General features: G+C 36.4%; 3 protein-coding genes and 1 pseudogene across 3 annotated transcripts; 1 reads left to right on the forward strand and 3 right to left on the reverse strand.

Moving 5' to 3' along the window:
- Nucleotides 1-1,453: 1,453 nt before the first annotated feature.
- Nucleotides 1,454-3,822, reverse strand: LOC125191165 (elongation factor 1-delta-like). Its single transcript, XM_048088656.1, has 8 exons — nucleotides 3,688-3,822; nucleotides 3,481-3,597; nucleotides 2,970-3,086; nucleotides 2,804-2,894; nucleotides 2,455-2,581; nucleotides 2,246-2,359; nucleotides 1,912-2,073; nucleotides 1,454-1,631 (listed from the first exon to the last, which is right to left on the reverse strand). Coding segments are annotated over exons 2-8 (699 nt in total). The 5' UTR covers nucleotides 3,567-3,597; nucleotides 3,688-3,822; the 3' UTR covers nucleotides 1,454-1,629.
- A 157-nt stretch (nucleotides 3,823-3,979) lies between these two features.
- LOC125190967 lies at nucleotides 3,980-4,814 on the reverse strand. Its single transcript, XM_048088400.1, has one exon. The coding sequence runs from the start codon at nucleotides 4,631-4,633 to the stop codon at nucleotides 4,169-4,171; it is 465 nt and encodes a 154-aa protein (XP_047944357.1). The 5' UTR covers nucleotides 4,634-4,814; the 3' UTR covers nucleotides 3,980-4,168.
- Nucleotides 4,815-5,723: 909 nt separating this feature from the next.
- On the reverse strand, nucleotides 5,724-7,101 carry LOC125187429 (protein transport protein Sec61 subunit gamma-1-like). The gene is made up of 3 exons (XM_048084021.1): nucleotides 6,918-7,101; nucleotides 6,708-6,825; nucleotides 5,724-5,876 (listed from the first exon to the last, which is right to left on the reverse strand). The coding sequence occupies exons 1-2, from the start codon at nucleotides 7,009-7,011 to the stop codon at nucleotides 6,710-6,712; spliced, it is 210 nt and encodes a 69-aa protein (XP_047939978.1). The 5' UTR covers nucleotides 7,012-7,101; the 3' UTR covers nucleotides 5,724-5,876; nucleotides 6,708-6,709.
- Nucleotides 7,102-9,902: 2,801 nt separating this feature from the next.
- LOC125189311 lies at nucleotides 9,903-12,978 on the forward strand (annotated as a pseudogene).
- The last annotated feature ends 1,889 nt before the right edge of the window (nucleotides 12,979-14,867 follow it).

Genomic DNA, 14,867 nt, shown 5'->3' on the forward strand with positions numbered 1-14,867 from the left:
GGACAGTCTCTTAGTTAGATATGGCATGGTGCTTACAATATATTTATGTTATCTTGTGAGTGTTTGCATCTTCCAACTCTGTAAATCATAAGGGATTTAAAATATATTGTTTCTCTCAAATGCAATGTTACTCTTCAGAGCGAAAAAGCTTGAGTTTTGAATAGGTGAAGGAAACAATTTAGATCAATGTTACAAAGTAATCCCAAATGAAATTCTTGTGCCAGTAAAAGTTTTAATGTTGCTGCTTTGATTTTCTTCAAAATAAAGCAAGCAGTGATGGTGTGGTAGCACTCACAGTTACATTACCGAATTGATGAAAATAAAAATAAATAAATGGATGGAAAGACAACAAAAGAATGTAGGAGATAAGTAGCGGTGATGAGGACATGGGAGGCGCAAGGCTTGCAGTAGTAAACGAAGAGATCGGAGTCGGGGCCCTCCGGCAAAGCATCCTCGCTCGAATACGTATCATATCTCTCGCGTCCCTGCTCTGTATTTAGCGTAGTAACTAAAAAAATGGATTAAATTAACCAATTAATAATTATTTCATTTTCTCTTTCAATGCTAACGAATTCCAATGAATATTGTATTCACATCAACGATTCGAAAATTGATATTGTATTCCTGTATAACTAGCTCAACATAATTTAGAAACTGGAAAAGTTACATTATGTTTATGTTATATCATCTGGTGTGGCATAATTAAAACGCTTGAGCACTTTGTTAAATAAATCTACAAAATTCTTCTTGTTCACACATTTTTTGAAAAATTGAGCTATAAATAGTGTACAAATTTCGCAATCATCCAAATCTTTTCTAATTTGGGTGGGCATCAAGGTTTTGTGTCACTCGAAAATATATGCAGAGGCAAAATAACGTCATTCGATAAAAACACTTAACGCTATAAAAACACTCACTATCTCGGTCATGTTGCTAGTTGATTAGATTTTTTGAGATAAAAGAGAAGTGAAAAAGGGAAAAAGATAATACTCCAAATAACATCAATACCCAAGGATCACTAAAATACAATACTGGAGTAGCACTATTTTGTATGAAGATATGAAAACTGAAAAATTTAGAAATTTCATACTTCTGTAACATTCTCACGGACAAACGCGCCGTACCAACTCAACATCGTGTAAAGAAACGCAATTTGGGCAAGTTACTTTTTGAGGACAGGACTTTCCAGGGGACAAAATACAAATACGTGTTTAAAACTGGGTGATTTTTTTAAAAATAAGCCGATATTCGAAACTTGAAAAAGAATGCTACGCCATTCATGATATAAATAAGCCAAGGGTGATACAAAATAATTACGTGATTTTGTTGGGAAAAGAGATTTGGAAAACAGAAAACATGAACGCCTATTTAATCCTTTAATTTAATAGTATAAAACAAAATAACATAAACGAATTCAACAAAGCACTATTAAAAATATGCAAAATTTGGAAAGTTAAAAAAATAAAAACCATAAAATTGTAAGCCCAAGCAATCTTGAAAATCTTGAAACAATAGCAATTTAGGATTCCCTACGTCCCAGAGTCATTCAAAAGGAAACATATTACTACTACGTAGGCTACATTGCTCGTGATCCTCCGCACATATATGATCGATCATGAACCATGCAAATTCTGCAAAAGAAAATGTTACCACTTAGATATTGTACAAATATTCAATCTCACAACTGTACAGTAGAGAATAGGACGACAACAAGCAAGGACTAGCAACATTAGATAGATAGTTAGTTATTCGCAAGATTGGTTGCCATGCTTCAATTACCTCTCTCAGCACATAATATTAGGATGCTATTATGAGCAAACATCGCTATTTAACATAAATGTGTATCTAAACATGAAACTTAATATGGGCTAAGATAAAAGGATGCACTTCATCAGAATAGAAAATACTTACATATTTTGTTGAAGGCCACAATGTCTACACTCTGGACGTATTCATTAATTGGCTCTGCGGTAAGATAATCCTCAATGAGGCTGTCAACAGATACCAAATCATCCACAATGGTTATCATAATTTGTAGCTTCTTGATTCCATATCCAACAGGGACAAGCTTGGCTGTAAATAAAAAATTATATCAATAATCAATTTGGAATATGTGATGTGATACACAACAGGAACAATCTTTAGAAATAAATCACAAAGTACATAAATAAATAATTTCCAAAATGTTGTCTTATCAAGCATCTTATGACCAGTTATTTATGGAGTACCAAGTTAAAAAGCTTACATGCTCCCCAAAGGAGACCCTCCTGCTGCACTTTTCTAACTTCCTCTTCGAGGACTTTCATGTCAGTCTCATCGTCCCATGGCTTCACATCCAACACAACCGATGACTTCCCAACTGAGGAATAATAACCAACAAAGATTAATAAGGTTTTATTGATGATAAATGAAAAAAGATTCAAATTCCTTGGGAAATGGAAACAATGAACTCACCAACTTTTTTCTTTCCAGCAGCCTTTGCAGCAGCAGCGCGCTCTTCAGAAGCCTTCTTCTCTTCTTCAGTCTCCTCACCAAACAAATCCACATCATCATCATCGTCATCGTCGTCAGCAGCAACCGCCTGAATACACACATTACACCAAATTCAAGATAAGCAAATCCACATTGTAAACCAGCTTTATAATAGATATAGTATTTCGCATATATCACTCAATGACACTACTATCATCAATACTCAGTAACTAAAAGTATGTGAGCCAATCTTCTAAAGAAGGTCAAATTTAAGAAAATCTTCATCATTATAATTGTAAATGAAATAGTATAAATCAGAAATATGATCAACCTTATTGTCAGTTGCAGGAGGAGTTGCAATAGCATCACTAGCCGGAGCTGATCCCTCAACAATTACGCCAGCTCCCTCACCAGCAACGCCACTACATCACAAACATATAAATTACAATCTAACAGTTCAAATTTGTGAAATACATAATCTAAGATAAAGGACATACGAAATCCTCAACAGTGCATCGATGTGGTTGAACCACCGGGACACATTGACATAGTCTGATGATGGAGGCTTGGCAATGGCGGCATAAACAGTCAAATCATCTTTTGAAGCTTGGTACCTGAAAAAGATCAAAACAACATCAACATACATTTTCCAACTGAATCTCAGCTTGCAACACATCTGTAGCTGAGAGACTATTGGGACTAGAAATCAATATACATAACCCAAATCAATAATTGTTGTTTTAGAAACCCACAATGAATAGCCATCAAGTTTCAGATCGAATCTTAGAAACCAAACCACTGTGTTAGAATGCTAAAAGTTCAAAAAATAAACGGATGCTTACATACTAAATCAACACGAACATAACAATCAAGTTTCAGATCGAGTCTTATAGCCAGATCACAGTGTTAGAATGCTCAAAGTAAAAAAACAACAACAGCGTAGTATTTGCAATCAATAGATCGCTAATAATCTCAAATTGAAAGGCTAGAGCTTGAGCAAAAACTAACCCGGAAATGTAACTGCGAGTAAGAAGGTACTCGTCGAGCTTCTTCAGGCCAGCGGCGGAACTAAGGTCGGAGAAACTGACGGCCATTGCTTGATGACGATATGGATTTGGAATTGACCTGCATTAAATAAAATACAAACTCTGAGTGAAACTAGAAAAACAATATCCGAGTGCCATATTCATGAGATTTGAGAGAGGGTAGACTTACGGAAGCTGGGCGGCGTGAGAGGATTCGGCAATGAGGGAGACGATTGCAGCTGGGGTTTCTAGGGTTTTTAAAATGATTGTGGCTGCTGAAAAACTGGTTATTTCTATTTGACCCCTTCAATTTATCAGTATTCGGTATCTGCACCCTTTATCGTTATGTATTGTGATTTGATTTGATTCGATTTATAGGAATTGTGAATTAGCGATTTCAACAACAAAAAAATACAAATACAAAATTGATATAATTTCAACTTAACTCATCTAAATTAAAATGTAAATTAACAAACTATAACTTATTGGTAAATAACCTTAAAATATTCTTTTTGTGGCAAGAAAAATCTTTCAGAATATATGACATTTTTGAAATAGCACATCTCATTAGCAATTACTACTAACAAACACAACATCGGAATCGAAATAATAGAAAATAAAATAGTTGATCACGATGATAATGATCTAGAAATCATGAAAATTGTGCCCTTCTAAGCCTTGACTTGCTCCAAATACTTGCTCTTCTCATCTTCATCCATGAAGGCAGTGATAGGAAAAGATCTCCCAATTCCCATAGGAGTCTTGAAATAGATGTTCCGAGGTGCAGCCTCCTCAATGCTCATCTCAACAATAGGCACCCAGAGAAGAAACTGCTTGCTCTTCACTCCACTCATCTTCTTCATCTTCCCCTTCTCTATGTAGGCAGTCACTTCTTGGTCGTACCTCACGAGGGTGTTTGACCCCACAAAGAAATGCTCGTAGGGCGCCTTCTGCTTCATCCACACGTACCCCGTTTCACGGACTAGGCCACACTCCTCGAGGTCCTTGAGGGGCAGCACGCCCCGGGGGAACCCGAGGTCGTGCAAGAGCGTTTGGGAGTGGTTGTAGCACTCCTCTGCACCGTGGATGATCTCCGCTCCTGCTCGTTGCTCCTCTTGTGATGTCTTGGTGGCCATTGTGTTTAGGGTTGGTTGTGTTAGGGTTGGACTTGTTAGGGTGCTTAAATAAGCAGTGTGGAGGGAAGGGGAGGCTAGTTTGTGGATTGTGGTTGTTCTTTGGAGGTTGAGCTAAATTGATGCTCTTGGTTTATAGTTGTTTACCAAACAGGTCATTATGGAGACCTCTAGTGATTGGGCAGGTGGTGAGTTATACCAATATTTTATTGGCTGTCTTATAGTTTAATTTTTGATAAACATAACATGCTTTTTTAATGTAAAGTCATAATTTTGTGGTGTACTATACAGCCTTGATATGTTGAGAGATCACAAAACAATGGCTTGCTTCTAATATCGTGTGATCTACCATCTATGTACTTATATTGTGTGATCAATATCACGACCTACGTACTTACATTCAAGATCTGTGTAAACAAATTTGAAGTGTTCATCTTTGCTTTTAATAAGATTTAACTGATAATTAAGTCTCAACTTTGTTGACTTTTTTTTACAACTCAGCCTTTGATTTAGCCTTAGGAGTATTTAAATTCTTAATTTTATATATAAGTTTGAAACTGGAATTTAGGTGAAATTGAAATTTAGATTTCAGTACATAAGTTTTGAAATTCATTGTTGGGATAGTCTCATCGTTTTAGTTTTATGTCTACGAGTTATATATAATTTGCAATAAAACTGGAACGATGTCATTTGTGAGTGATTTGTATATTTATGCTATGTGTACAAGACGTTCATATAATCATCGTCTTATCAATATGACCAAATGATTCGGCAAAATCATCGTATTTTTTGTGATTGTTGTTTCTGGTTGGTGGTTTTTTAATTGTAGACTTTCCTTTTGGACTTGGTTTTTGTTCACCACTCTTTAAATGGTTCTTTTTATCAAAAAAATCGATCTAAATTCTAAATACTGCAGTTTTAGCTTCAGTATTATGCACACTTTCCTCATCTTAGAAATACTCCACAATCTAATTACATCACCTAGATAAACTTTCATTACTGCCAAAGCATAGATCAAAAGTTAACAGTTGACTTAAATCTGCAGTCAATAAAGGGTTAGCTGGATGGAACAGAAATCATAGACAGTGTAGTCTAGAATAAAACTTAAGTTGTTCATATGGGACCAGGTAAATATAACATAACTGTCAGCAACTAGATAGAAAAGTGCTACAAAATTTGCCAAATGAGTCTAAGTAATGAACAGCCATGCTTGGGATGTTGTAATGTTCTTTTAGCAACTGGAAGTCTGCCATTAAAAATGAAAAAACAGAGTTACAGTCAGTTCCCTCCCATCATAAACACACATAACAAAACGCTCACATTGCTTAAAACAATCCATGATTTGGAAAGCAAGCAAACCTTTGAAGCTTTATGAGCCAAGCAATTGTTATACTAAGTTGCATTCACATCTAATCCATGAGATTTCAGTCACACTGCCTAACTTGCTACGTCAGTGCTTCTACTATTATAAAACCAGCAAATGAGGCAAAAAAACATAAACATAAACATGCATATGCTTGGACCCTCAGGATTTTTAACTTTTAATTTTACAACTTTGTGACAAGTTCATCAAGGCCAAGTTATGCACTGAAGATAGTGTTACCCATTAAGTCCAAGTAACAATCAATAGAATAACATGATTTCAAGAAAACTATATGCCTCTTTAATTCAACATGAACGAGGTAAACCTGGATCCCACATGAAGATAGTATACGAAACCAAACAAGTTATAAACAAAATCAACTCAGTGACATAATGTCTAAGCGTAGCAAAATGCACATGCACCAGCAAATTCCTTAGCATAATCAACTCAGAATTTTGAATTAGTCATTGTTTTAAATCAGAATGCCTAAGCATAGCAAAATGCACATGCAACAGCAAATTGAAAAGGTATCATAAAGCTAAGGCGATTAATTTGGTTTTATTAATAGATCCATCACAAGAAAAACGCAGAAAAAATCCACATTGATCCAAGCCACAAACAGGCATTCGCAATTAAAATCATTCGACACGACTTGTCTAAACAAATTCCAGATCAAATATTCCGGAAAAAGGAAAGTAAAATTAGAACCCTCACAATTAGGCTGCGCCGACGATAATGTTGTTGATGGGAATGAAAATCAACTTGACGAAAAATCCGACGAAACCCATCACGACGAAGCCGATGGCCGTTCGAGTCGCGACCTTGGTGAATTCTATACAAACACAAATAAAATCAACAGATAATAATAAAAATTGAGGGTAACAAACATCGATCGGCTTCACTCTGTTATTGGAAAAGTTGTACCTTTCCGATCGGGCTTGTGGCAACGCTTGACGAGGCGGATGCTGTCCTTGGAGAAATCTCTCAGCGGATCGAAAACTGAATCCAAAGCATCCATAATTTTTTCTTTTCCTTTTTGTTGTACTAAATCTGTAGCCTCGCGAGATCTGGGTTTTGAGATCAGAGTAATTGTTACAAAGACGACTGGAATGGAGCTGTTTTTTTTATAGAGTCGAAATCAAGGAAGTCCTGCAAGGGCTAGGCGATGACGCTATCTGAAATACCTAAATTACCCCTGATGAATTAAAGTTGGTATTTGTTTCATATCGATTAATTAATTTTTCTAACTTAAATTTTCGTTCGAATTAAATGTATTGAGTACTACTGAGATAAGGTATTTTAATTAGTTAATGATACTACTATCTAATCATAATAATTGTAATCCGGTACTTCTCGTCCAATTAATAAGTTGGGTTTTGAATTACTATAGCAACATAGTAGTAAAAAAAATTATTACTAATTCTCTTATTAATTCAAATTATTGAATTTTATTTTCGCTCCAATATATCTAATATAACCAAAACTCTCACTAAAATTTCAATTCCACAATTATAATTATATATGGCTAAAGGCATTATCAGCACACATTGGCAGATCCAGAAAATGAAATCCGTGGGATTGGATATAATAAAAAATATTACAAATAAATATAATATTTAAATAATTATTTAAAATTTATTATATTAATTAGTGATGAAATAACTTTATATACAACATCAATTCAAAAAATTTAGCACCAAATATTAAAAAGTTTAAAAAATTTAGTAAATAAAATATAAATATAATGAAATTGTATAAAAATAATTATGCTTAGTTAATCCACAAAATGATGCAACCTATTTAATTAATTGCCCACTAACTTTTAGCCAAAAGAATTTCACTCGTTTAACCTAATTACTAAAGCAATAAAAATATTCCAAGATTCTGCATTCTCTGCAACTCCTCCTTTGTATCTCTCCTCTATTTTATTACTAGTATCGTTCCTTTATCTTCTTACTTTTTTGTAAAAGACCGAAGATTTCGGGTGAAATTGAAGTTGCCATAGGGTCGGAGGTGGAGCTACACCAGATCAAATGTCAAAATTGATGTTTTCCGGTAGCGCCCGGTGGACAGCCGGTGGGGTCATCCAATCCACCTTGGTCCGCCGCTAACAGCGCATCATATTTGTAGTTGTTTTTCCTTTAGAAGGGACAATACTAGTCAATTTGAAGATAAGACATAAAGAGTAATAATTAGTGATATCTAATAATAAGTGGAAAAAATTAAGGATCGTAGTGGCATAAAATCGATAAATATGTAAAGAATATGGAGGGAAAACAATAATTAATGTCATTGTCAGAGGATAGAGAGAGTAAAAATATGAATATGGATTGAAATGTAGGGATGATTTATGGATTGAAATGTAGGGATGATTTGCTTCACATACACTACCACAGCTTAATCATGAAATCGTAATTATTTTATATTTTCCATTGGAAATAATAGCAACAACAAATCAAATAGATACAAGTAAAATGACCTTAAATAACCACGCCAACGTTTAATGCACAAAAGTAAAAGGTTGTGCTAAAGAGTGAACTGAAAAATGGTATTTAAACAATATTTTAATTCATTTAAAGTATTTTTCTAATTATTTCTGGATGTTTTTGTCATTTCTTTATTCTTTTGCATTGGAGGGTATTTTAGGACATCTAAGTTGTTTTTCTCTTTTCTGATATTTATAAGTTATGTAGTACTACATTCGTCTATAAAAAATAAACAATTGTAAATAACACATGTTTTAATGAATATTGGTAAAGAAAGAGAGATAGAGAAAAAATAAAGTGAAAATAGTATTAATGGATTGTGTGATCCATATTTAGAATGATGCGTAAAATTAATATTGGTTTAAATTTTTTCATTTTTAGAATTAGTTTAATTTTGGTGGACGACCCTAAATGGTAAAACTTATATCTTTTGTGTACGGAAGTAGTACTATTCCAATTTTGGTACTCCATGGTTTTCTCTTTTATGAGATGATTCTCATTCTCCACTAATAATATTCTAATCATCTTTTCTTTCTACATCTCACTTGCTTTACTAATTTGATATTAAAACTCTTGCCATCTCTGAGGTTTTTATTTCTATGAGAGGAATGGAGTATAAGATATATGTCATCTCACTGCTGCTTGAAGTCTCAAGTGAATTTGAATGTTTTGTCCCCTGCTTGATTGGGAGAAAAATATAACAACACTATCAATTTATATTGTATTATGTCTTATGTTTGTTATGCAGGTGTCAAAGTGTCAATAACAAAACTGTATCATCAATCATCATTAACTTCTCCTTTCTTTCTCCTTTTCTTTCATTACCAAATTCATCGTGTTTCAACTAGAACGGCGTAAAATTAAATCCAAAAAACTCACATCCCCACTACCACCAACATCGAACTCAAACCAACATGGATAAATTTGGATTTTTTTTACATTTTTATAGTATTTTTATCCACCGGCTTTTGCTATTTTGTCTCTCTCCTAATATTATTAAATATTAATCAAGTTTGATTGAAAACACAATAATTAAAATCTGAATTATGGTTCTTAAATTGTGAATTAAATAGACGTGGTTTACATTAAAATTGTCATAAAGTATAGAGTAAAGGTCCTTTTTGTTCTTAAACATATTGTGATTTTATGATTTTGGTCCAAAACATTATTTTTTGAATTATTTGATCTCTCACAAATAAAAACGGATCACATTTAGTCCGAATTGGATGGAACTGTTAAAATTTAACAGTCAAAGATTTATAATTGAATTTAGACCAGATTAAGACCATCTCCAACCGTACTCCATAAATGAGTTTTGGTGTAGAAATCTTCTTCAACCATACATCAAACTCAAACTCATTTTTGGTGTTTTTTATGAAATAACACTAAATATGGTGTTACTGCAAAAAATTTGTGACCAAAAATGGTGTAAATTTTGAATTTGGTGTAAATGGTTGGAATAAAACTACTTTTTGGTGTGACTTATACTCAAAAATGAGTTTGAGTTTGGTGTAAATGGTTGAAGATGGTCTAAGAGTTAAGATTAATGCCTAAAATGCTAAGAAGAAGAAGAGAGAATTCAAATTCTGAGATCCAAAGCTACATAGCTTCTTCTCAGCATCAAAACCTACTCCCAAATCATACTTCTCTTCCAAGAACAAATTTCTCCTAAATCCAGCCAATCCCGTCTCTCAAATCTCCAACGCACCCTCTGCTTAGCCTTCTCCAACCGGGTCGAGGCCCGGGCCCGTCAATCGGAATTCTCCGAAGCCCTGAGAGACTGCGAGGCCGCACTGAGCATCGAGAATTCCCATTTCAAACCCTTCTCTGCAAGGGCAAAATCCTCATGAATTTGAATCGCTACGCTGCCCCGCTGGATTGCTTCAAGCAGGCGAATCTCGATCCATACGCCACTGAGAATTCCGATACGGTTAATGGGCTGCTGAAGAAGTGCAAAAAGCTCGAATCTTTATCGAGATCGGGCGCATTCGACGTCTCCGATTGGGTTGTCGGCGGTTTCCGGGGGAAAACGCCGGAGCTCGCAGAGTATATAGGCGCGGTAGAGATCAGGAAGTCTGAGATCAGCGGGCGCGGCCGGAGACTGCCAAGAATTGTGAGTGTGTCAGCAACTTGATTTCGTTTCTCTCTGCAAGCGAGGAGCGCGAAGAAGCTCCAGACATGGAGGTTTTCCGGCCAGAGGCAGATGTTGGAATCGGAGATTTTAGTGGGAGGGCGGATAAGGAGAGATTGCTTAGCATTTTAGATGTGAATTCAGTTCTTGCGCATGCTATTTCAGCCAAGGTTTTGGGGAGAAATGCAGATTATCAAGGAGTAGGTTTGTGGACTGTTAATTATTAACTCTTAATAAAACATAATTATTAACTCTTAATCCGGTCAAAATAGAATTAAAATTCGTTGACTGTTAAGTTTTAACAGTTCCATCCAATTCGCACTAAATGTGATCCGTTTTTATTTGTGAAGGATCGAATAATTCAAAAGATAATGTTCTGAACTAAAATAAAAAAATCGCAATATGTTTTTGGACCAAAAAGGACATTTACTATTATTGCACGCTTATTTAAGTGATTCGATTAACATAACAAATGTCTACTATTGCAATGTGTCGATTCAAACCTATAATTCATTTTTTTACATAATGTTTGTTTTAATAGGATGAACTACCTAAATGTGGAGTCTCAAAAATCTTTTATCTAATTCAAGTTAAAGAAACATTCCATTGTAAAGTTACATGCAAATGGAAGGTGAATTAATTTTGTGGCATCATTTCTTTAAAGTGATTAAACTGTCTGATTTTACATATCGAAAATACACACGAATACACACTTGACACATTTCACTTATAAGAGTACGTACTAATACTATAAAAGTATTGAAATAAAGATAGCAGGAGACTAGGAGTACTACTGATTAACTAATTATAAAATGAAGATAATAGTTAAGAATCAACTAAGTTCACAAATTTGTAACATACACACTGTTGTCCCGATTCTTTATTACTACTACATTTCATATACTCAAGTAAGCTTAATTAAATTAACTTGAATATATCGATCTCGTGTGTCTTAACAAATGATTTGCTTCTCTTTTGTCTCTCTTACACCTATTTTTAAATTTTGTTGTACTTTACACACCTACTATTATTTAGAATATACTCCTACTATTACATTTCTTGTAGTAACTTAATTAGGGTTAATTAAGTCATTTTTTCGTTGTTTAGGCTTTCATTTTAAGGAAAAAACTTAGGTTATGTTTTTCTTAAATTTAATTATAATAAATAAAGTAGTTAAAAGCACATTTTCCAACCTTATAGGAGAACTATCATTTTAATTATAACTAGTATCACCCAGGTGCAATACACTATCCATTTTTTTTAATTTAAACTTATTTTATACTGTAAAATGATTTTACAAATTCATAAAAATATCATTATATGAGATCTAAAATCATAAATATATAAATAAAAAATAATTATTAAAAAATATAAAATTAGACCGAGAAAAAAAATAACATGTATACCGAATGAGAAACAATATTATTATTTTAAGTTCTAAAATCACAAATTTATACAATAACAATTTATTGTACCAATAAATTAAACATGAAATACAGTTGATAACAATGAAGCAAAAACTAATTATAAAGACAAATATCTTACAACAGAAACCCGACATTTTCACGAACAGTGAGAGAATAAAAAAGTGTTGCACTCTGAAAAACCTGTTACATTGGGCAGTAGATTCAAGAACTGTCTAGATTAGAATCACTGAAATAATAGAGGAGGTGCAAACATGTTATCTCACCAAGCCAATTCTTAGGCCAGATAGTTCATCATCATTGATCAACCTGTGTCGTCTTCTCCCGCGAATCAATACCTCACCCTAGTTGCTCATAATTAATGAGAGACCACAAGAAGACAGTCAATCCCAATTTAAATTCGCTTCTATCAATAATATTATCATTATAAAGTACTACCCCCATCCCTCAAATATTGGCACACTTTGACCCGGTACGGATTTTAAAAAATGTGAAGATGTGGAGAAGCTTATGGTTATGGTTATGGGTGATGAGAAGAGACCGAGGATGTAAGGGAGGAGGTAGAGACGGAGATCGTCGTGGTAGACGACACCACTACTGATGACCAAGGGACCCCGGCAGATGAGAGGTTGACAAGGAGGCAGTCCCATCGGAATAGAAAGCAGGAGGATGAGGCAGAGGCAGGCAGGGCCAAGAGCCTAAGGCTGGAGGACATAGAGGAAACAGGGGATGATATCCCCCAGGTCCAGGAAACTTTTCCAGCCGAGAAGGATATTTCTCCGGAAGCCCTGGAGACGAGATATGAGACAGAAAGGAAGAGAAAGGGGAAGCATGCTGCTAAGCCTCAAAAGAAGAAATCTCGCCCAGCGTCTACCACTGTGGTGATTAACGAGCCGGAGGCAATCCGAGTGCCATTTGCCCATCCAGCAGAAGAAGAGAAATAGCAAGAGGAAGTGCATGAGGAGACGATGATACCTATTGTGGAAGAAAGCCCGTTCGAAACAATGGAGGTCCTTGTGACCAAGAGGTTGTTGGAAGCGATGGTCCAGTTCGAGGACCCCAAGTTGCAGCGAGCATGTGATGGACGCGCCGCGAATGGGAAGTCGGCGAAATCCGGGAAGAAGCTGTGCCTCTCGGACCTGTGGGATCTGGGAGCGGAGAAGAAGTTCATCTCCTACTTCAAAAGCATCGTGTTCGAGTTGCTTCTAAACCAATGTGAAGTGGAAGTACCGGTGGCTCTGGCAAAAGAGTTCTTCACGTCCTTCAAATTCAAGGCAACTACGGATCTCGACGCTGACACAATTTCATTCCGGCTGTTAAATGAAGAGATGGAGATGAGTATTAGGGAGTGGTCACTGAGAATGGGGTTACTCACACCCGAGGAAGAGGAAAAAGAAACCTGGAACGAGAGGGAGATCGGCGCACCAAAGAATATAGCAGGCTTCGATGCCGAGGAGGCCTGGAGGATGATTGCTCACAAGAAGGTGGAAAAATTCAAGACGAGCTCATCAAAGGGGATACACATCACTGACCCTGTACTCCGATCGGCACAAGTATACATCAGGTACAACCTCTTGGGTCAAGTGGGTGCAACTCTTACTACTCCAGAGCTGTACTGCATGTGGTGTATGCTGGACAATGTGAAGGTCCACCTCGGGTACTGGATTGCCTACGCATGCCAAAGAGTCAGAACCCACTCTGATCGCCATTTCTACACCTGCAGCTTGCTAGGAGTCTTCCTCCAGAGGAACGTGTCAATGAAGATTGTCGACTCGGTCACTAACCTACCAATGTGCAGCGCCCTAGGGTACTTCGATCTCGGGTTTTTTTCAACAAAGGACTGACGATAATGAATGACAGTGTACTCAGATTCTACAAAGTGGGAAAGTTCGATGGAACCAAGATAAAGACCGAGAAGGAAGAAGGAGATGGCAGCGAAAGAGTGACTGATGAAGGATGGCAGACCAGGATGGAAGAGACGATGCCGAGGCTGGACGCAAACACGGTGCAGCAACAGGAGATCTTGCTGAAGCTGCACGATGAGGCAGTGACTCAGAGGGAGATGATGGCCACGCAAGCTGATAAGATGACCCAGGCTGTGGAGACAATGATGAGAATGGTCGTTGTGGTCGACCAAAAGATCCTCCGGGTCCAACAGCAGCGAATGCCCCTGAAGTTGCCCACAGAATCTAGGAAACAAGCCCTAAGAGTCACCTCAGAACAGCCAACATCCAGCGTCCAGGAAATGCCATCAGCCAGGAAGAGAAAGGACAGTGAGACCATACCCAGTGTACCAGTGAAGAAGGATACCCCTAGGCCAGGGGAACAGAAGGCCAAGAAGGATGATGAACCCAAACCAAGTCAGAAGAAAGTGAAGATGGTGTCCAAGAAGTCTGGTCCCACGGGGGACCAGAGCCAAAATTAACACCCCCCCTCCCATAAACCAAGCATGCCCGTATATATGTGTCTGTGAATATTTGTGTTATCTTCATGTGTATATGTGTTAAGTTGTCTTCTCCCACTTAGCCCAATCCTTGGTCTAAGTGTGAGAAGTTTATGTTAATATGGCATGCTTTGGTATCTGTTGGTTTGTATACCTTCTCCCACTTAGCCCGATGTTCGGTCTAAGTGTGAGAAGTTTGTTTTTATATAATATGTGTTTTGTGAGTCTGTTGAGTATCGCACTAACTTAGCCCTGATTTCCACTTCATCGAAAATGCTTGGGGACAAGCATGGTGAAGTGGGAGGGGGAGGGAGTTAGTGCAAGTTAGTGTCAAGCATGTGTGTCTGTTTGCTAGGTCTAGGAGTTAGTAGTAACTCGTTTAGTAGGTAC

The sequence above is a fragment of the Salvia hispanica genome, chromosome 5, assembly GCF_023119035.1.
Source record: "Salvia hispanica cultivar TCC Black 2014 chromosome 5, UniMelb_Shisp_WGS_1.0, whole genome shotgun sequence".
Lineage (NCBI taxonomy): Eukaryota > Viridiplantae > Streptophyta > Magnoliopsida > Lamiales > Lamiaceae > Salvia > Salvia hispanica.

Bases quoted from the DNA above. Each gene is read 5' to 3' on its own strand.
- LOC125187429 (XM_048084021.1), bottom strand. From the start codon at position 7,011: ATGGATGCTTTGGATTCAGTTTTCGATCCGCTGAGAGATTTCTCCAAG. The intron at 6,826-6,917 runs GTACAACTTTTC...GTGTTTGTATAG, and splicing joins CCACAAGCCCGATCGGAAAG to AATTCACCAAGGTCGCGACT.
- LOC125190967 (XM_048088400.1), bottom strand. From the start codon at position 4,633: ATGGCCACCAAGACATCACAAGAGGAGCAACGAGCAGGAGCGGAGATC.
- LOC125191165 (XM_048088656.1), bottom strand. From the start codon at position 3,566: ATGGCCGTCAGTTTCTCCGACCTTAGTTCCGCCGCTGGCCTGAAGAAG. The intron at 3,087-3,480 runs GTTAGTTTTTGC...GATCTTTTTCAG, and splicing joins ACTCGCAGTTACATTTCCGG to GTACCAAGCTTCAAAAGATG. The intron at 2,360-2,454 runs GTGAGTTCATTG...ATTATTCCTCAG, and splicing joins TGCTGGAAAGAAAAAAGTTG to TTGGGAAGTCATCGGTTGTG.